Genomic DNA, 23342 nt, shown 5'->3' with positions numbered 1-23342 from the left:
TACACCCGCACGCCATTCTGCGCATACACCCGCACGCCATTCTGCGCATACACCCGCACGCCATTCATGTTCTCTGCAGTCATCTTCCCTCCTCCGCGGCCGTTGTCAGTCTGCTATCGGCACTCCTCTATTACTGTCTGCACTAGACAAAACAAGCTGAGAGAGGACAGCCTACTGACAGCAGCACGGAGGAGTGAGGGAACTTACTGCACAGCCGGCGGGCCACAGAAAATGAGGCGGCGGGCCGGATTCGGCCCGCGGGCCTTGTGTTTTGACACCTGTGGTGTAGTGGGAGACCACGCATCATTGGAACAGGACTGGTGGAGAAATGGGGAAAAGTAAGACTTTGTTTTGAATGTTTTTCCAGAACTCCGAGCCGGTTCCAGTCTCTGTGCCGGGACGACCCCTTTAAGCTCACCTACAGTTTTCAAGCATTTACAGGATGATGGCAGACTAGTGTTTATAGAGCTAAACTATCCATATCTGGGCAAATGCCAGGCAGACATGTTTGTGGCGCCCCAACAGTCGTGGACCACATGGACACCCCAGAAAATACTAAGCACACCAGGTAAATATCTTCTACAGTGTTTAGTGAAACTGCTTGGATACACAAGATCAATGTGTTAGAAAACACAAAACTAAACTAAATCTTACCTGAAAAAAAAAGAATACAAAACTGATAATTCCAGGACAAGACTGATGGCACACAGAACAATTAGACATCAGGCACTCATGGGTGCCCATCTTGGCGATTGGCCGCTCCGCCTCCATGCCAGCGATCCTCGCTCCTATGTAACAGCACACAGGGACGCGCCGTCAAGCATCATTCACCTGACAGCCTGCCTCGTGTTCTACAGACTGCTCTCTAATTCATGGAAGCACAGGAAGAAGAGCATAAATAACAGCATTTACACTGCTGCCCGTAGCAATCAGGCGCAACACACAGGAGAGCACACGGACACTGGTGTGTGTGGTGTTCGATTTCGGCATGTACGGCTCTCACCCATGACAATAAAGAGGAGGACATGCTACGATAGTGCTTGTAAAAAACACCCATGTGAATAGCCTTATCAGCTGACAGGACGTGGGATAAGTGGGCAGCGCACAAACCGAAAACACGCCTGTCTGCATGGGCTCTTAATTACATATTTAGTCTGAATGACGGAGTTAGAAGAGTCAGAACAGGGGAGCAGGACCGTAACAGGGCTCCAGATGGAGAACAAAGTAGTCGCCAATGCGCCTGTTGCACAGGAGCGAGTATCGCAGGCTCACAGCAGGACGTCGCTCCTCGCTGCCACTTCAGTCAATCTCCATGTCACGGTGGCAGGATGCAATGAGGGGGAAGTGTGCCCCCTATGGATAGGTGATAAGTAACTATCCCATGTCCCCTGGTACTTGGTTAAAGGTGCCTGTACATGTAGTTTATCCTCTAAAACCGCATGCAGATCAACGCTAAGTGCCAGTCAGCACCTGGACGTGAATGGCTAGTTCAGCCGCCGGCTATTAGCCGTGACCTGCCTGCGGTTACAGGGGAGCACCTGCATGATACTGGTAAACAAGGGAGTAACCTCTACTTACACAGAGCCGTCTTCAGGTCATCCAGGATGTCGTTCTCATACACAGCCCTTTCTTCCCAAATTGACAACACCCTACCCAAGTGCTTCTTGCAGCCTTCATCCGCTTCCCTATGTAAATAAGGCAAAAAGTAACCCATTGCACCACAGATATTCTAATATTTCAGGAGATTGGCTTTCTTCGGGTTGCATTTACATCTGTGTGCGGCACGGATTCCATCATATTAGTGAGGAAAAACTGCTGTACCCACTGCCATCTTTACATCAAAAAACCTCATTGAAACTCGATGGATTCTACTGTAAGTCAACAAAATCCATCGGGCACAGGGGGCGTACATGGCGCAGCGGATCTCGGGCACAGGGGGCATACATGGCGCAGCGGATCTCGGGCACAGGGGGCGTACATGGCGCAGCGGATCTCGGGCGCAGCAGATCGGAGGCACAGGGCGCAGCAGATTGGAGGCACAGGGGGTGCACAGGGCGCAGCAGATTGGGCACAGCAGAATGGGCACAGGGGGTGCACAGGGCGCAGCAGATCGGCATGGCTTGTTTATAGGAAGACGGGTACTGCGGCACCGTGCAGGTGGTACATGGGGGGGGGGGGGTGCCTCTAGAGGGAGACGAGGGACTTGCTGTGTCTACTGAAAAAGTAGGGCCTGATGTTCCCACATAAGAAGGGGGCCTGCTCAGACATCTGGGGGAGTGTGTGACGTTTCTAGTAATCGAGGGGTACTGCTGTGGCTACAAGATGCGGTTTGACTAGTGGTGACAGATAAGGCTAGAGGGCATCTCTAACAGCTGTCCAGTCTGCAGGCATGAGGTTATAGAGCGGACGACTCAGTAGAACTTGTGTTTTATTCATTTATGTATCTGCTTATTCTGAGCTGAACAGTCCAGTGGGCGGAGCCATCAGTGACTGACAACCTTTACTGTGTGTAGTCATACAGAGCTGCCAATCACTTGTAGCTCCGCCCACTGGACTGTTCAGCTCCGATGAGCAGATACATAAATGAATAAAACCCAAGTTCTACTGACTGTTTCCCATACAACTATATATTGGCGGCTCTATAACAGGATGCGTTCCAGCTGACAGATTCCCTTCATTATGTATTTTAGCAAAACTGAGCGCATTATATACAATTAAGGAATAAAAAGTACTCAAAAAGGAAAGAAAAAAGCTGGCAATACCTGGAGACGTGTTTGAAAGCGTCCACGATGACGGGTGCGAAGTCCTTGGTGAACTCCGGCCCCTTCCTCTTGCTATTCTGAATCACATCATTTGCCAGATAGAGGAAGGTCAGCTTTCTGCCGGGTTTTGCTAAAAGACATTGGAGAAAATGAAAGGCATTAGCTTACTCCAGCAGGTGCTTGAGGCGGCTGCAGCGTGCGTCAGAGGCACGGCAGGGGTCTGACCCCAACGCAGACCATCTTACATCCCTACGAGGCTCGTCCGCACTAGAGGCACAAAGGGGCCTGAAACACGCCTGGAGCGGGGCTCTTACCAAACACAATAAAGCAGCATCTAGGCGGTATTGTTGTAATGCTCAAATAAATAGATTTACATGGAAATAGCTACAAGTGGTTAAAACTTTTTCCTTCGGGTTTGGGGCAAACTGATATACATACGGCTGATCACTACGTAAGATCTCACCTAATGACATCCTGTGAGAACACGCCTGTACATATGATAAAACCAGGGCTGATGGAGAATACCGCAGCGCCCATGTAGCAGGATAGTGACGTCAGTTCAGGGGGTACAGTGCTAATAGTGCCCCCCACCGCCAGCTCTCCTCTTCACTGCAATTAATGGAACGCAGCAGGTCCGGGCCCACCGTGTGGAGAAGCCGCTGACAGAGGGTCTTGTAGCAAATGCCTTATGCGGGTGCTTCACCCAGCCAGGGTCGGCCTGCGACAGACCCCGCGAGCCCCGCAGACTATGGGTGCGTTTAGACAGAACCATTACCATTATATACAGAAGTGAAGATGATCGTTCAGTGTGAAGAGGAGCCAACAACGGGGGAGATAACACCCCGACCGTCCGATGTACACATGGTGCGAAGTGAACTCAGCGATGGTGCGGCCTGTTTAGCAGATGCGTGCGGACGAGCCTGCGATGACATCAGCTGACCAGAGCAAACCTGAAAATGGCGCAGTTCTCATTGTGTGTAAAAGGGCCTGAAGTGGGGATCTGGATGACTTAATGCGGCCAGCAGCTCTGGATCAAACTGTGGGTTTTGTGGTTGGGTGCTGCAGCACTTGCTTAGGGCCAGAAAAACATGGCTGCTTTCTTCCAAACATAGCGCCACCCTTGTCCATGGGCCGTGTCTGGTATTGCAGCTCAGCTCCCATTCCAACCCTGGACATTGGCTTTAAGCCACGTCTTTTAGTGCGGATTAGGGAATAATTCTGATGTAAGAGCCCTTGGGGTTTGTTCCCACAGCAGAGACCACGGATCTGTGAGCAGATAGCCCTGTCAATGGACAAAATCCATGTGCAGAAATACCAGCGCCTTCCTGTAATGACTCATGTCATGGAGGGGGGGGGAGACACCGCTCAATCCCACCTCTGTCCCCGATCACTCACGGATCGACTATTCAGAGCACCTCATTGCTATGATCGCCTTTCACGGCTGAGCCTCGATCCATCACGCTAGCGGATTGCAAGCTATTAGTCATTAGAACACAAGGCTGATTGGTACGCAGCTTTCTGCACGCATGCACAGCGAAAGCCGAAGTCACCCCGATCTGTTCTATCAATACCCGCACACACCCGCTAACACCCGCACACACCAGCTTTTACAATACCACCAGTAAGCTGAAACCCAGACTGCGAATCATCAACACAATCTTTGGAGTTATGGTTCATTTCAAAACAGACAAGGCTGACTAATAAATTGTAGATTTATTCTAGAAACAGAATAGCAGTGCAAATATATATATATATGAAATACAGGAAGGTTGTTACACGGGAGTATACAGGTATATACACACACGGACAGTATTTAAAAAATAAACAGGAAGAAAATAAAATAAAGATAGCGGATGTGGAACACACGGCCCAAGGTCCCAATAAGTGCAGACAGTCACTGAGGCAAATCGGACGCCTTATGCTGAGGCGGTATCGCTGAAGGCTGACAATTCGGATAAAAGAACCCACTCAGTTTTAACCCCTTAGTGACCACCCTATAGTGTTTTTACATCCTGCAGCTGCAGGATGTGTATGGAGGGAGGTCGTAGCGCTGACACCCGCGGGCAACAGCCCCAACAAGCTGTGCAGCCGATCAGGGCTGTTAACCCTTTAAATTTCGCTGTCAATTCTGACAATGAGATCACAGGGAGCCGTGCGGGGATCATGGCAGCCGTGGTCCTTCTAAAAGGGCTGTCTTAGCAGTATGCCCATCAAGCCATTCCCGTCTGGTGTCCTGATAGACTGCCTGCCTGATCGCAGTATGATGTAATACTATGGCATAACATCGTACTGCAGGAGCGATCAAAGCATCACATGTTGTGGTCCCCCAGGGGGACTAAAAGAAAATGTAATAAGAAAGTTTTACTAATTATTAAAAAAAGTAATAAAAGTTTAAAATACGCCCTTTTGCCATATTTACAATAAAAGAATCTAAATACTAAAGCGAAAAACACTTATTTGATATCGCTGCGTCCGTAAAAGTCTGATCTACCAAAGTAGCGCATTATTTACCCCAGTGAACATCGTCTGAAAAAAAATAAAACACTACAGGTCTGCATTTTTGATCACGATGTCGCCAAGAAAAAAACGCAATAAAAAGAGATCAAAAAGTCGTATCGGTTCAAAAACTACAGGGCGTCCCGCAGAAAACGAGTCCGCGAGCCCTCATGGCGACGGAAACATAAGAAAGCTGTGTGCGCAGAAGACGGAAGCAGAAAATAAGAAATCAAAGGGGTTGTCCCGCGGCAGCAAGTGGGTCTATACACTTCTGTATGGCCATATTAATGCACTTTGTAATGTACATTGTGCATTAATTATGAGCCATACAGAAGTTATCAAAAGTTTTATACTTACCTGCTCCGTTGCTAGCGTCCCCGTCTCCATGGTGCCGACTAATTTTCGGCCTCCGATGGCCAAATTAGCCGCGCTTGCGCAGTCCCGATCTTCTTTTTTCAATGGGGCTGCTCGTGCTGGATGCCGGCTCCGTGTAGCTCCGCCCCGTCACGTGCCGATTCCAGCCAATCACGAGGCTGGAATCGGCAATGGACCGCACAGAAGCCCTGCGGTCCACCGAGGGAGAAGATACCGGCGGCCATCTTCACCAGGTAAGAAGTCACCGGAGCGCGGGGATTCAGGTAAGCGCTCTCCGGTGTTCTTTTTTAACCCCTGCATCGGGGTTGTCTCGCGGCGAACGGGGAGGGGGGGGGGGGGGGGTGTTTGAAAAAAAAAACAAAAAAAACGTTTCGGCGCGGGACAACCCCTTTCAGTTAGTGCGCCGGAGAAACAAGACGCAACGAAAGATGGCGGAATGTGGGGGCTTTTTTTATTTCTCTCCACTTGGTATTTTTTATGGTTTTTCAGTACATTATACGGTACAGTAAATGGCACCATTGAAAAACACAACGCGTCCCGCAAAAAACAACAAGCCCCCATACAGCAACAGCGATGGGTAAATGAAGGAGTTACAAGGGGGGGGGGGGGGGGGGGGGGGCGCGAAGATAGAAAAAGACAAAACAAGAACCACAACGGCCTTTTTAGACGTCATCAATGGGGGTTGATTCCATGCGGGAAGACCCGGATTTAATATTCCGCCACTCAGAAGACATGGCTGTCATGTTTAGCAGGAGAGGGGACAGAGGAGCAGCTACTAGAGACACTAAGCACTTCTATCGGGCCGGGACCGCCGCACCGCCAGGAAGATTTCAGGGCTGTCCTTCTCGAAATATCCAAGGTGTCAATCAGCAGGGGGAGGGGGTCAACCAGCACCCCCCCAGCCCCCCGGCACCGACTACCATGCAACCAGCAACCTCCTCCCCCCCCACAACAGCAACCTCCTCCCCCCCACAACAGCAACCTCCTCCCCCCCACAACAGCAACCTCCTCCCCCCCACAACAGCAACCTCCTCCCCCCGCCCCCACACACCATTGCAGCTCCATCCCCCACCAGCAGTAGCTCCCCTCCTCCCCCAGAAGCACCCCCAGTCTACTGACCCCCACCACCACCGAAGCTCCGCCCCCGCAGCAGTAGCTCCCCCGCCGGCCCCTTCCCACCTTTGCGGAGCTCCCGGTCCCACACGCAGACGATGAGCCGGGAGTGCTTGCGGTGGTGGATGAGCCAGAGGGACAGCGTCTGCACGCTCTGCTGGGAGTTACTCAGCTCCGACAACTTCTTCTCCAGCGCCGCCTCAGAGAACGCAGACATGCCGGCCCGACGGGAGCCGCACTGCCCACAACCCCGGGCGGCCACTACACTGCAGAGACCGCCGGCACAACGGTAGGCCGCGGCAGCTACGGAGTCTGTCAGCAACGGCGCTAATGGTCACCGGAAATGACGCAAGGCTACGTCGCCGGCAGCAGCGGGGAGCGGCGGCCACTTTGACGCTCCGTACACACAACGGTGCTGCCACCCAGCGGCCGGTGACCGCAAAGCCGACTCCTGTGGTCCACCGAGAGCTGAAACCCCCTAGCGGCGGTCAGAGAGGTTGGCGCTCTCCGCAGGCGGCCATTGTTCTGGTAGACAAACTGCGGCTCAGGAACGGCTTCATGGTATGCTGGAGGACAGTGAAGTACCGCCGTGTACGGCAGAGCCATGTACTATAAAGCCATGTTATCGCAGAGCCATGTACTACAGAGCCATGTACGGCAGACCCATATACTACAGAGCCATGAACCGCAGAGCCGTGTACTACAGAGCCATGAACCGCAGTATATATATCCCATAGCCATGAACCGCAGAGCCATGAACCGCAGAGCCGTGTACCGCAGTATATATATCCCATAGCCATGAACCGCAGAGCCATGTACTATAAAGCCATGTTATCGCAGAGACATGTACGGCAGACCCATATACTACAGAGCCATGTACCCGAAACTATCTACCCCAGAGCCATATACAGCAGAGCCATGAACCGCAGAGCCGTGTACTACAGAGCCATGTACTACAGAGCCATGTACCGCAGTATATATATCCCATAGCCATGTACAGCAGAGCCATGTACAGCAGCTCTATATATCCCATAGCCATGAACCGCAGAGCGATGTACTACAGAGCCATGTACCGCAGTATATATATCCCATAGCCATGTACAGCAGAGCCATGAACCGCAGAGCGATTTACTACAGAGCCATGTACCGCAGTATATATATCCCATAGCCATGTACCGCAGAGCCATGTACTACAGCTCTATATATCCCATAGCCATGTACCGCAGAGCGATGTACTACAGAGCCATGTACCGCAGCTCTATGTATCCCATAGCCATGTACAGCAGAGCCATGTGCTACAGAGCTATGAACCGCAGAGCGATATACTACAGAGCCATGTACCGCAGCTCTATATATCCCATAGCCATGTACCGCAGAGCCATGTACCGCAGAGCCATGTACCGCAGAGCCATGTACCGCAGAGCCATGTACTACAGAGCCATGTACCACAGCTCTATATATCCCATAGCCATGTACCGCAGAGCGATGTACTATGGAGCCATGTACCGCAGCTCTATATATCCCATAGCCATGTACCGCAGAGCCATGTACTATAAAGCCATGTTATCGCAGAGCCATGTACCGCAGAGCCATCTACCCCAGAGCCATGTTACTGCAGAGCCATGTACCGCAGCTCTATATATCCCATAGCCATGTACCGCAGAGCAATGTACTACAGAGCCATGTACCGCAGCTCTATATATCCCATAGCCATGTACCGCAGAGCGATGTACTACGGAGCCATGTACCGCAGCTCTATATATCCCATAGCATTGTACCGCAGAGCCATGTACTATAAAGCCATGTTATCGCAGAGCCATGTACCGCAGAGCTATCTACCGCAGCTCTATATATCCCATAGCCATGTACCGCAGAGCCATGTACTACGGAGCCATGAACCGCAGCTCTATATATCCCATAGCCATGTACCGCAGACCCATGTACTATAAAGCCATGTTATCGCAGAGCCATGTACGGCAGACCCATATACTACAAAGCCATGTACCGCAGAGCTATCTACCCCAGAGCCATGTTACTACAGAGCCATATACAGCAGAGCCATGTATATCGCAGTCCCATGTACCGCAGAGCCATGTACTACAGAGCCATGTACCGCAGCTCTATAAATCCCATAGCCATGAACCGCAGAGCCGTGTGCTACAGAGCCGTGTACCGCAGCGCCGTGTACCGCAGAGCCGTGTACCGCAGAGCCGTGTACCGCAGAGCCATGAACCGCAGAGCCATGAACCGCAGCTCTATATATCCCATAGCCATGTACGGCAGACCCATATACTACAGAGCCATGTACCGCAGCTCTATATATCCCATAGCCATGTACGGCAGACCCATATACTACAGAGCCATGTACCGCAGAGCTATCTACCCCAAAGCCTTATACAGGAGAGCCGTGTACTACAGAGCCATGTACCGCAGCTCTATATATCCCATAGCCATGAACCGCAGAGCGATGTACTACGGAGCCATGAACCGCAGCTCTATATATCCAATAGCCATGTACCGCAGACCCATGTACTATAAAGCCATGTTATCGCAGAGCCATGTACGGCAGACCCATATACTACAAAGCCATGTACCGCAGAGCTATCTACCCCAGAGCCATGTTACTGCAGAGCCATATACAGCAGAGCCATGTATATCGCAGTCCCATGTACCGCAGAGCCGTGTACTACAGAGCCATGTACCGCAGCTCTATATATCCCAGCCATGTACCGCAGAGCAATGTACTACAGAGCCATGTACCGCAGCTCTATATATGCCATAGCCATATACCGCAGAGCCATGTACAGCAGAGCCATGAACCGCAGAGCCGTGTGCTACAGAGCCATATACTACAGAGCCATGTACCGCAGAGCTATCTACCCCAGAGCCATGTTACTGCAGAGCCATATACAGCAGAGCCGTGTACTACAGAGCCATGCACTGCAGCTCTATATATCCCATAGCCATGTAGCGCAGAGCAATGTACTACAGAGCCATGTACCGCAGCTCTATATATCCCATAGCCATAAACGGCAGAGCCATGTACAGCAGACCCAGGTACTACCGAGCCATGTACAGCAGAGCCGTGTGCTACAGAGCCATGAACCGCAGAGCGATGTACTACAGAGCCATGTAACGCAGCTCTATATATCCCATAGCCATGTACCGCAAAGCCATGTTACAGCAGAGCCATGTACTACAGAGCCATGTACCGCAGCTCTATATATCCCAGAGCCATGCACCGCAGAGCCATGTTCTATAGAGCCAGGTACTACCGAGCCATGTACCGCAGAGCCATGTACAGCAGAGCCATATATTGCAGAGCCATGTGTCCCAGAGCCATATACTACAGAGCCATATACTGCAGAGCCTTGTACCACAGGGCCATGTATATCGCAGTGCCATGTACCGAGAGCCATGTACCGCAGCTCTATATATCCCAGAGCCATCTGCAGCAGAGCCATGTACCACAGAGCCATGTGCTACAGAGCCATGAACCGCAGAGCGATGTACTACAGAGCCATGTACCGCAGATCTATATATCCCAGAGCCATCTGCAGCAGAGCCATGTTCTATAGAGCCAGGTACTACCGAACCATGTACAGCAGAGCCATGTACAGCAGAGCCTCATGACACAGGGCCGTGAACCGCAGAGCCGTGAACCGCAGAGCCGTGTGCTACAGAGCCATGAACCGCAGAGCCGTGTGCTACAGAGCCATGAACCGCAGAGCCGTGTGCTACAGAGCCATGAACCGCAGAGCCGTGTGCTACAGAGCCATGAACCGCAGAGCCGTGTGCTACAGAGCCATGAACCGCAGAGCCGTGTGCTACAGAGCCATGAACCGCAGAGCCGTGTGCTACAGAGCCATGAACCGCAGAGCCGTGTGCTACAGAGCCATGAACCGCAGAGCCGTGTGCTACAGAGCCATGAACCGCAGAGCCGTGTGCTACAGAGCCATGAACCGCAGAGCGATGTACTACAGAGCCATGTACCGCAGCTCTATATATCGCAGAGCCGTGTAGCGCAGAGCCGTGTAGCGCAGAGCCGTGTAGCGCAGAGCCGTGTAGCGCAGAGCCGTGTAGCGCAGCTCTATATATCCCATAGCCATGTACCGCAGAGCGATGTACTACGGAGCCATGTACCGCAGCTCTATATATCCCATAGCCATGTACCGCAGAGCCATGTACTATAAAGCCATGTTATCGCAGAGCCATGTACGGCAGACCCATATACTACAAAGCCATGTACCGCAGAGCTATCTACCGCAGAGCCATGTTACTGCAGAGCCATGTACCGCAGCTCTATATATCCCATAGCCATGTACCGCAGAGCCATGAACCGCAGAGCCGTGTGCTACAGAGCCATGTACCGCAGAGCGATGTACTACAGAGCCATGTACCGCAGAGCGATGTACTACAGAGCCATGTACCGCAGCTCTATATCCCATAGCCATGTACCGCAGAGCCATGTACTGCAGACCCATATACTTCAGAGCCATGTACCGCAGAGCTATCTACCCCAGAGCCATGTTACTGCAGAGCCATATACAGCAGAGCCGTGTACTACAGAGCCATGTACCGCAGCTCTATATATCCCATAGCCATGTAGCGCAGAGCAATGTACTACGGAGCCATGTACCGCAGCTCTATATAGCGCAGAGCCGTGAAGCGCAGAGCCGTGTAGCGCAGAGCCGTGTAGCGCAGCTCTATATATCCCATAGCCATGTACCGCAGAGCGATGTACTACGGAGCCATGTACCGCAGCTCTATATATCCCATAGCCATGTACCGCAGAGCCATGTACTATAAAGCCATGTTATCGCAGAGCCAATGTACGGCAGACCCATATACTACAAAGCCATGTACCGCAGAGCCATGTTACTGCAGAGCCATATACAGCAGAGCCATGTATATCGCAGTCCCATGTACCGCAGAGCCGTGTACTACAGAGCCATGTACCGCAGCTCTATATATCCCATAGCCATGTACCGCAGAGCCATGAACCGCAGAGCCGTGTGCTACAGACCCATGTACCGCAGAGCGATGTACCACAGAGCCATGTACCACAGCTCTATATCCCATAGCCATGTACCGCAGAGCCATGTACTGCAGACCCATATACTTCAGAGCCATGTACCGCAGAGCTATCTACCCCAGAGCCATGTTACTGCAGAGCCATATACAGCAGAGCCGTGTACTACAGAGCCATGTACCGCAGCTCTATATATCCCATAGCCATGTAGCGCAGAGCAATGTACTAGAGAGCCATGTACCGCAGCTCTATATATCCCATAGCCATAAACGGCAGAGCCATGTACAGCAGAGCCAGGTACTACCGAGCCATGTACAGCAGAGCCGTGTGCTACAAAGCCATGAACCGCAGAGCCATGTACAGCAGAGCCGTGTGCTACAGAGCCGTGAACCGCAGCTCTATATATCCCATAGCCATGTACCGCAGAGCCATGTTACAGCAGAGCCATGTACTACAGAGCCATGTATATCGCAGAGCCATGTATATCGCAGAGCCATGTATATCGCAGAGCCATGTACCGCAGCTCTATATATCCCAGAGCCATCTGCAGCAGAGCCATGTACCACAGAGCCATGTGCTACAGAGCCATGAACCGCAGAGCGATGTACTACAGAGCCATGTACCGCAGATCTATATATCCCAGAGCCATGTGCCGCAGAGCGATGTACCACAGAGCCATCTGCAGCAGAGCCATGTTCTATAGAGCCAGGTACTACCGAACCATGTACAGCAGAGCCATGTACAACAGAGCCTCATGACACAGGGCCATGTACCGCAGAGCCATGTATATCGCAGTGCCATGTACCGCAGAGCCGTGTACTACAGAGCCATGTACCGCATCTCTATATAACCCATAGCCATGTACCGCAGAGCCGTGTACAGCAGAGCCATGAACCACAGAGCCATGTGCTACAGAGCCATGAACCGCAGAGCGATGTACTACAGAGCCATGTACCGCAGAGCGATGTACTACAGAGCCATGTACCGCAGAGCGATGTACTACAGAGCCATGTACCGCAGGTCTATATATCCCATAGCCATGTACCGCAGAGCCATGTACAGCAGAGCCATGTTCTACAGAGCCATGTACCGCAGCTCTATATATCCCAGAGCCATGCACCGCAGAGCCATGCACCACAAAGCTATATACAGCAGAGCCATGTACCACTGAGCCATGTACAGCAGAGCCATGCACCACAGAGTCATGTTCTATACAGCCAGGTACTACAGAGCGATGTACCGCAGCTCTATATATCGCAGAGCCATGTTCCGCAGAGCCATATATCACAAAGCCATGTACCACAAAGCTATGTACAGCAGAGCCATGTACCACAGAGCCATGTACCGCAGATCTATATATCCCAGAGCCAGGTACCGCAGAGCGATGTACCACAGAGCCATCTGCAGCAGAGCCATGTTCTATAGAGCCAGGTACTACCGAACCATGTACAGCAGAGCCTCGTGACACTGGGCCATGTACTACAGAGCCATGTATATTGCAGTACCATGAACCGCAGAGCGATGTACTACAGAGCCATGTACCACAGCTCTATATAACCCAGAGCCATGTACCACAGAGCCATGTACCACAGAGCCATGTATCCCAGAGCCATGTATCCCAGAGCCATGTACTACAGCTCTATATATCCCAGAGCCATGTACCGCAGAGCGATGTACTACAGAGCCATGTACCGCAGATCTATATATCCCAGAGCCATGTGCCGCAGAGCGATGTACCACAGAGCCATCTGCAGCAGAGCCATGTTCTATAGAGCCAGGTACTACCGAACCATGTACAGCAGAGCCATGTACAACAGAGCCTCATGACACAGGGCCATGTACCGCAGAGCCATGTATATCGCAGTGCCATGTACCGCAGAGCCGTGTACTACAGAGCCATGTACCGCATCTCTATATATCCCATAGCCATGTACCGCAGAGCCGTGTACAGCAGAGCCATGAACCACAGAGCCATGTGCTACAGAGCCATGAACCGCAGAGCGATGTACTACAGAGCCATGTACCGCAGAGCGATGTACTACAGAGCCATGTACCGCAGAGCGATGTACTACAGAGCCATGTACCGCAGGTCTATATATCCCATAGCCATGTACCGCAGAGCCATGTACAGCAGAGCCATGTTCTACAGAGCCATGTACCGCAGCTCTATATATCCCAGAGCCATGCACCGCAGAGCCATGCACCGCAGAGCCATGCACCGCAGAGCCATGCACCGCAGAGCTATGTACAGCAGAGCCATCTGCAGCAGAGCCATGTACCACTGAGCCATGTACAGCAGAGCCATGTACAGCAGAGCCATGCACCACAGAGTCATGTTCTATACAGCCAGGTACTACAGAGCGATGTACCGCAGCTCTATATATCGCAGAGCCATGTTCCGCAGAGCCATATATCACAAAGCCATGTACCACAAAGCTATGTACAGCAGAGCCATGTACCACAGAGCCATGTACCGCAGATCTATATATCCCAGAGCCATGTACCGCAGAGCGATGTACCACAGAGCCATCTGCAGCAGAGCCATGTACAGCAGAGCCATGTTCTATAGAGCCAGGTACTACCGAACCATGTACAGCAGAGCCTCGTGACACTGGGCCATGTACTACAGAGCCATGTATATTGCAGTACCATGAACCGCAGAGCGATGTACTACAGAGCCATGTACCACAGCTCTATATAACCCAGAGCCATGTACCACAGAGCCATGTACCACAGAGCCATGTACTACAGCTCTATATATCCCAGAGCCATGCACCGCAGAGCCATGCACCACGCACCACAGAGCCGTGCACCACAGAGCCGTGCACCACAGAGCCGTGTTACACATAACCATGTACCGCAGAGCCGTGTTACACATAACCATGTACCGCAGAGCCAGGTATTAGTGAGCCATGTACAAAACAGCCATGCACTGCAGAGCCATGTACACCGCAGAGCCATGTACACCGCAGAGCCATGAACCGCAGAGCCATGTACTACTGCTCTATGCACCGCAGGGCCATGCACCGCAGGGCCATGCACCGCAGATCTATATATCGCAGAGCCATGTACCGCAGAGCCATGTACTACCGAACCATGTACAGCAGAGCCTCGTGACACAGAGCCATGTACCGCAGGGCCATGTACCGCAGCTCTATATATCCCAAAGCCATGTACAGCAGAGCCATGCACCGCAGAGCCGTGTTACACAAAACCCATGTACCGCAGAGCCGTGTACCACAGAACCATGTACCGCAGAGCCAGGTATTAGCGAGCCATGTACAAAACAGCCATGCACCACAGAGCCGTGCACCACGGAGCCGTGTACCACGGAGCCATGTAGCGCAGAGCCATGTATATCGCAGTGCCATGTACTACAGAGCCATGTACCACAGCTCTATATATCCCAGAGCCATGCACCGCAGGGCCATGCACCGCAGGGCCATGCACCGCAGAGCAACGTACAACAGTGGTCATCTCCCATCTCACCACTATATTCAACCTCTCTGACCTCTGGCATCTTTCCCTCTTCCTTCAAACACACCATCATATCTCCACTGCTAAAGAAGCCGACTCTGGACGCGACCGATGCTGCCAACTACCGACCCATCTCAAACCTCCCCTTCATCTCCAAACTACTAGAACGGCTGGTTTACTCCCGCCTTGTAAGCTACCTATCAGAGCACTCTCTCCTAGACCCCCTACAGTCTGGCTTCCAACCTCAACACTCGACAGAAACTGCCCTTACAGGGGTATCCAATGACCTACTGACAGCCGAACCGAGGGGCGATTACTCCCTACTGATCCTCCTCGACCTCTCTGCAGCATTTGACACTGTTGACCACAAACTCCTCCTCAGTATGCTACGCTCCATTGGCCTAAAGGATACTGCCCTCTCCTGGTTCTCTTCCTACCTATCTGACCGCTCTTTCAGTGTCTCCTTTGCTGGCTCTACCTCCCCTCTTCTTCCCCTTGCTGTTGGGGTCCCCCAGGGCTCGGTCCTCGGCCCCCTTCTTTTCTCTATCTACACAGCCCCTATTGGACAAACCATCAGGAGATTTGGCCTCCAATACCACCTCTATGCTGATGACACCCAGCTATACACCTCTTCCCGTGACATCTCTGCACCTTTATTCCAAAACATCACTAACTGTCTGTCCGCTGTCTCTAACACCATGTCCTCTCTACCTAAAACTAAACCTCTCTAAAACTGACCTGCTGGTATTTCCACCCTCCACTAACCGACCTCCTCCTGACATCTCCATCTCAGTGTGTGGCGCCACCATAACTCCTAGACAACATGCCCGCTGCCTTGGAGTCATATTTGATTCTGATCTCTTTTACCCCCTACATCCAATCTCTGGCCCGAACATGTCAGCTGCACCTCAAGAACATCGCAAGAATCCGCTCTTTTCTCACTGTGGACACGCTAAAAACGCTTACTGTTGCCCTCATCCACTCCCGGCTCGATTATTGCAACTCGTTGCTGATCGGCCTCCCCTGCACCAGACTCTACCCTCTCCAATCCATCCTGAATGCGGCAGCCAGGCTCATCTTCCTGTCCAGCCGCGGCGGCGGCGACGACGACGACTATTAGGAATTCTGCAACAGCAAACAAACTTTGTTTGTCTAGGCACTGATAGCGGAGTGAAAGTTTTATGGTCCCTAAATTACTGTTTGGGGGGGGGGGGTCAGGCCTGGAATGCTGCATTTTTAGCTAAACAGTGATAAGGGAGTGAAAGTTTATGGTCCCTGAATTACTGTTGATGGGGGTCTTATCTGTGCAAAAAAATGTCTCACACTTCCCATTCACCCATACATCCTGGGGAATAATTTAACCCCGTATTCAACATGTCAAAGGTTGTTATCAATTTATATTCCCAAATTCTTGTGTGGTTTTGTGACTTGAAACCACCCTTCAATATCAAAACTCTCATATCTCCTATGTCATGTCCACGGTTAGAGAAGTGCTCGGTCACAGGTAATTGTCTTTTTCTGTGTTTAATCGTGTGGCAGTGAGATCTCATCCTCGCTTTCAGTTTGTGTACTGTTTCTCCGACATAAAGACCCCCAACGTGCAGTAAATGTCCTAAGATCAGGTACACAACATTGGACGAGGAACATGTGAATTTCCCTGGGATCTTATATTCCTGCTGTGTGTTGGGGATCCGTATCCTGTCGGCGGTCCGTACAGGTCTGCAGGTCTTACAGCTCCTTACATTACAGGGATCTTATAGTCCTGCTGTGTGTTGGGGATCTGTATCCTGTCCGCGGTCCGTACATGTCAGCAGGTCTTACAGCTCCTTACATTACAGGGATCTTATAGTCCTGCTGTGTGTTGGGGTTATGTATGCTGTCCGCGGTCCGTACATGTCAGCAGGTCTTACAGCTCCTTACATTACAGGGATCTAATAGTCCTGCTGTGTGTATATATGTATCCTGTCGGCGGTCCGTACATGTCAGCAGGTCTTACAGCTCCTTACATTACAGGGATCTTATAGTCCTGCTGTGTGTTGGGGTTATGTATCCTGTCTGCGGTCCGTACATGTCAGCAGGTCTTACAGCTCCTTACATTACAGGGATCTAATAGTCCTGCTGTGTGTATATATGTATCCTGTCGGCGGTCCGTACATGTCAGCAGGTCTTACAGCTCCTTACATTACAGGGATCTTATAGTCCTGCTGTGTGTTGGGGATCTGTATCCTGTCTGCGGTCTGTACATGTCAGCACGTCTTACAGCTCCTTACATTACAGGGATCTTATACTCCTGCTGTGTGTTGGGGTTATGTATCCTGTCGGCGGTCTGTATATGTCAGCAGGTCTTATAGCTGACAGACTCAGATACTACACCAAACTGGATCAAGACCCGACTCAGAAATATGTGAGGGAATTGAGAAGGGTCATCAGAAGCCTGTCTGTGGGCTCCACGAAACTTCTGGACTTGATACCAGAGAACCCCAAGGTTGGAACATTCTACATACTTCCAAAACTACACTAAGCTGGCAACCCAGGAAGGCCAATTATCTCACTGAAGGAATCTCAGGATGGGTGGAAGGGATCCTCAAACCACTGGTGAGAAACACAACCAACTACCTGCAAGACACCACGGACCTACTGAACAAACTGTCAACCATAGGTCCCCTCCCCAATGGTGCCATCCTGGCCACTATGGATGTGGAATCCTTGTATTCCAACATCCCACACGAGGATGGACTGACTGCCTGCCAGGCGCACCTTGAGGCCAATGGGGGTCGCCTCTGACGCAGTGCTACAACTCACAAGATTCACCCTCACACACAATTATTTCTCCTTTGGCAAAGAGATATTCCTGCAACTCACCGGAACCGACATGGGCAGTAAAATGGCACCGCAATATGCCAACCTTTTTATGGCAAAACTGAAGAGTGACTTTCTGGACTCCTGTCCCAGCAAACCATTGGCCTACTTCCGCTACATTGATGATTAAATAATCATCTGGACCCACACCGAACAAGAATTAATAAAACTCCATGAGAGATTCAATGCATTCCACCCCACCATAAACCTGACATTAAGCTACTCGTGTACAGAAATCAACTTTTTACACACCACCATAAAGATTTCAAACAACTCAATATAGACATCCCTGTACCGGAAAACCGATTGATCAGCCTACATACCTCAGATGGGACAGTTCCAATTCTAAACACATCAAAAAGGTGGAGCCTAGCCAATGCCGGAGTAAGACGTGCTCCAGCGGGGCTCCCGACACACCAGCAGGCTAAAAGTACTTACCGGCTAACAGGAGCACCAGAAGCAAGAACCAGCAAGATCATGGGGAAGAGAAGGGCCACGACAAGGACGCAGGAGGCGGCGGAGGACGAGCCGCAGACCATAGAAAGATTTTTCGGCGGCCGCTTCCAAGATGGCACCGGACCACATGTGCCCACGGCAGAAGGAGCAGAGCGGAGCCACGGCAGAAACGAGCGTCGCGGAGGAGGAGGGAGCGCCGACCCCATTAGCACCACCAGGGACAGTTAAGCACAACAATCCCTCCAGGGGAGACACCAGAGGTGACGGGGTAGGCGGCTGCGGACCTGCGGCGGCCACCTCCAAGATGGCGCCGGACCACGAGTGCCCGCGGCAGAGAGCCGAGCGGGGCGAATGAGGAAGTGAGCGGCGCAGAAGAGGCGAGAGCGCCGGCCCCACCGGTGCTGCCAGAGACAGCGGAGCAATGCGAGACTCCCAGGAAAGAGCCCGGCGGTATCGGGAGCGGCGGCCGCGGGCCCCCTGCGGCCACATCCAAAATGGCACTGGACTATGTGCGCCCGCGGTAGAAGAAGAGGAGTGAATCCAGAGGAGGGGCGAGCGGAGCAGAGGATGCCGACACCACTAGCACCACCAGGGACAGATAAGTACAGCACAAACCCCAAAAGGGGATTCAGCAGTGGTGGGAAAGGTGGTGGCCCCAACCCCCAGATAGAAGCGCCAGAGGAAACAACTATGCTACCCCCCCAGCCAAGAGCTGCCCCGTATAAGACAGCAGGCCATGACGGAAAGGAGCACAGGTCCCCACAATACACAGGGGAACAAGCCACATGCCCCTCAGGTAGTGGGAGTTCCGAATACACCAGGGGCCCTCCCCATTCCTGGCCTGAGGGGGGGGTCCCTGGCGGAAACCGGACACCACAGCAAACACATTGCGCAGGAGGCGCACTGAGTATTTCGCACAGAGGCAATGGTCTACCACAAAGACCGCGCAGAGCCGCCCCCATGTCGGATAGAAACCCACCACCTAATGCAGTCTCCCCAGACAGCTACTCTACAGATGAAGAGTGAGATTGGAAGGAGCATTTAAGGTCTCTCCCAACAAAAAGGGACTTTCAGAGGTTGGAGGCATCACATAAAGAAGCATTGTCCCTTCTACATCAAGAGCTTAAACATGTAGGCCATCGCCTAAACACGGTGTAAGAGACTCAGGAAAAAGTCCTTACTACGCTCGACGATCATAGCCAAGTAATAAATGCACAAGCCCAACAAATAACAGATATCCTAGCACACATCGACGACCTCGAAAATCGCCACAGGCGCAACAATTTGAGACTAAGGGGCCTATCGGAGGAAGTGGAGCCCTCCCAACTGGAGGAGTGGGCTCGTAATTTCTTTAGCTCACTATTGAATCGCACTGCCGACCAACCGGTCTTAATAGATCGCATACACAGGACCCTAGGGCCCAGACCAGAAGACCCTAAAAGGCCACGAGATGTTGTCTGTCGCATACACTATTATAAAGAGAAAGAAGCAATTCTGAAAAGCGCCAGAGAAAGTAGAGACACTTTAACCCATAACGGCACCCCTATTGCAATATTCTCAGACCTGGCGAGACGCACCTTGCAACTGCGCAGAGCAGTAAGGCCACTATTAGAGGTCCTGAAATCCAACAAAATCCTGTACCGCTGGGGGTACCCTTTTCAGCTCACGGCCACAAAAAACGGCAGGACAGGGACTTTTAGATCCCCTGCCGATCTTTCTAGATTTGTGGACACTCTGGAACTACCAATGGTGGCACTACCAGACTGGCCGCACTTGCCATCCCTGCCCACTCCCGGTTCCAGAGAAACCTGGCATGAGGTGGGCCCGCTAGGACCGGGAACACGCGGCCGCACTAACAGGCCACCCCGCTGACTGCCCCTCCCATCCAGACGGCCTGACTAAGACCATTCGTGTAGGCCGAAGCGTCCGAAGGTTTCCTTTCTAGATGCGATGCTCTATTACGAGCAGTTAGACCCTACTTTGTCTTGCTTAAAGTTACGGAACAATGGCGGGAAAAGCTCTAAAGCCACCCGGCACCTGACCAGATGGCTGAAGCTTTCCTGAGACGACTGACCGCCAAATGCATATGTTCCTAATGTTACAAATGTTATAAATGTTATTAATGTGCCTGGTAAGATAGCGAGTTTACTGATTGAAGTTCTGCCGGTTGGGGTGGAGGGAGCCCTGAGATGCTCTGGTATTTGTGACCTCTCCTCCTACTTGGGGGGACGACACGAGAGTGTCGTCTGCAACTGACTGTAGGTTGGTTACCCACTAGTTGAACTGGGAATATACTTCCTAGTCGACAGATGGTTTACTCTGTCACCCTATTCCTCTTCTCCCCATCCTCCTCCCCCACAAATGTCCCTGAATTTATTTCTTTCCTCCCAATCTTGGTTCCGGGAGCTGTGGTACCTTAAGGCGCCGCCCGCGCACACTAGTTAACGATCATGATTAACTTATCATTCTGCACCAAAACACCAGAAGTCTGAACATACCGGCCAAAAGGGGTCAAATACTGGCGCATCTGCACAAAAAAAGGATTGCAATAGCCATGTTACAGGAGACACTATAAAAAAGACCACATCCCTAAGGGTAACAATAGATATTATACAAAGTGGTACCATAGCACGCACCCGGACAAGAAAGTCTGTGGAACCTCTATCGCAATACACAAGACTCTCCCCCATAGAGTTCTGGCCTCCAAGGCGGACACGGAGGGTAGATATCTTTTTCTCAAAATAGACTTGGGAAATCGCATAATTACAGTCGCTAATGTATATCTTCCCAACACAGGTCAGGTCGCCTACGCCTGCCGGATGTTACGAGAACTGACTCGGTTCGCTGAAGGCTCACACATCATACTAGGCGGGGATCTCAACGTGGCCTTGGACCCCACTCTCGACGCCTCAACGGCTAAGTCCAGTCTATCTCGCACGGCCCTACATAGATTGCGGAGAAAGCTATCCGAATTGAAGCTCCTTGATCTCTGGAGAACACTTCATCCAGAGACCAAGCACTATAGCCATCACTCCATGGCCCATAACAATTATGGATGATTGGATTACTTATTTGTCTCACATAGCCTTTTAGATTGGAGCCCCAGATGCTCAATAGGCAACTTCATCTGGTCGAACCACGCACCTGTCTATGGGGCCCTATTTTGGGGGGAGACAACAAGAGGCCTAAACAGCTGGAGACTTAATGACAATCTCCTGGGCGACACATGCTGCTTAGAGGAGATAAGGTGGACAATAGGAACATTTGTGGAGACCCATAGGACAGACACTACTTCACCGACTATCCAATGGGAGGCCCTAAAATTTGTCTTAAGAGGAGTCTTCATATCCCATGGGACAAGATTAAAAAGGGACAGAGTAGCGAAGTTAGCTGGCATGATAACTAGGCTAGAAAAAAAAGTCGAGTTGGCCAATAAGGCTAGCGCCTCCCCGACTTTAAAAGCAGAAATCTCAGCTCTGCGCCAACAAATACTTGGGGTCATGGACCAAAAATACCTACACGTAAGAGATAGAATAAAAAGGGAGTACTACGAATTCGGAAATAAATGTAGCTCCTGGCTGGCAAAAGCGTTAAACCCTCGGGAGACCCAGTCATACATCCTTGCACTGAACAAAGCAGACAAAAGCAAAGTACACGCCACAAAAGACATACTGGAATGCTTCAGGGAATTCTATGGGGAGCTATATAACATAGAGGGGACAGAGGAAATAATGGCGATAGATCAATACCTACAAAGACATGCCCCAACAGAGATACCGACGGAAAACATGCAACAGCTAGAGGATGACATACTAGATCAGGAGATACTGGACGAAATTAAAAGCCTAAAGATTGGTAAAAGCCCGGGACCAGACGGCTTCACGCCCAGGTTTTATAAGACCTGTGGAGACCTATTGACCCCTATGCTCAGCAGAGCCTTTAACGCGGTATCTGGAAATTGCCCATTCCCATCCCAAGCCCTGCAAGCAATAATCATGGTAATCCCAAAACCGGGTAGAGACCCGATGTCATGTAGTAACTACAGGCCAATATCCCTGGTAAATGTTGACACTAAAATATTCGCCAAAACATTAGCCTCCCGCCTCCGTCCGCTTGTCCCTGGGCTCATCCACAGAGACCAAGTGGGGTTTGTGGCAGGACGCGAAGCCAGGGACAACACGATACGGACCCTTTCCCTGATAGAGAGCGCACGAGAGGAAAAAAGCCCACTATGTCTGCTGTCGGCCGATGCCGAAAAAGCCTTTGACCGCGTAAGCTGGAAGTTCCTAGAGGCTACACTAAAAAAAATAGTGTTAGGCAATAGGACGATTGGCTGGATAATGGCACTTTATAACAACCCCACAGCTCAGATATGGGTCAATGGGAAGCTCTCTGGTCCAATAGCCATAAAAAACGGGACACGACAGGGCTGCCCTCTGTCACCGACGCTATACATCCTGGTAATGGAGTCACTGGCTAACGTGTTGAGGGAGAATAAAGAAATACAAGGGTTCACAAAAGCCAGACAGGAACATAAGACTGCCCTATTCGCGGACGTTTACTAATATACATCACCAACCCCAGACAGGCCTTACCAGCAATCTTGCAAGAATTTAAAAGATACAGTTATGTCAGCAACTTTAAGATCAACCTGAGTAATCAGACCTCCTAAGCATTACACTCTCGGCACCAGAAATCGCACAACTTAAACACCTGACCCCTATGAGTTGGAAGGAGGATAGCATCAAGTATCTAGGGGTCTTTCTTCCTGC

The 23342-nt window shown here is 51.3% G+C and overlaps 1 protein-coding gene across 7 annotated transcripts in view; it reads right to left on the bottom strand.

The window, feature by feature from the left end:
* RPRD1A (regulation of nuclear pre-mRNA domain containing 1A) overlaps positions 1-7085 on the bottom strand; it is a 45703-nt gene extending 38618 nt beyond the window's left edge. For all 7 annotated transcript variants that reach the window (XM_066579102.1, XM_066579107.1, XM_066579108.1 and 4 more), the window contains exons 1-3: positions 6813-7085; positions 2763-2892; positions 1579-1685 (exon numbers count right to left, since the gene is read on the bottom strand). In XM_066579102.1, coding sequence (XP_066435199.1) covers positions 1579-1685; positions 2763-2892; positions 6813-6963 — 388 coding nt within the window. In that variant the 5' untranslated portion in view covers positions 6964-7085. The remainder of the gene's footprint in view (positions 1-1578; positions 1686-2762; positions 2893-6812) is intronic.
* Between the last annotated feature and the right edge of the window lie 16257 nt (positions 7086-23342).

The sequence above is a fragment of the Eleutherodactylus coqui genome, chromosome 9 (genome assembly GCF_035609145.1).
Source record: "Eleutherodactylus coqui strain aEleCoq1 chromosome 9, aEleCoq1.hap1, whole genome shotgun sequence".
NCBI classification, from domain to species: Eukaryota; Metazoa; Chordata; class Amphibia; order Anura; family Eleutherodactylidae; genus Eleutherodactylus; species Eleutherodactylus coqui.
Note: the sequence above shows the minus strand (reverse complement) of the source record. Positions and strands in the feature narration are given on the sequence as shown.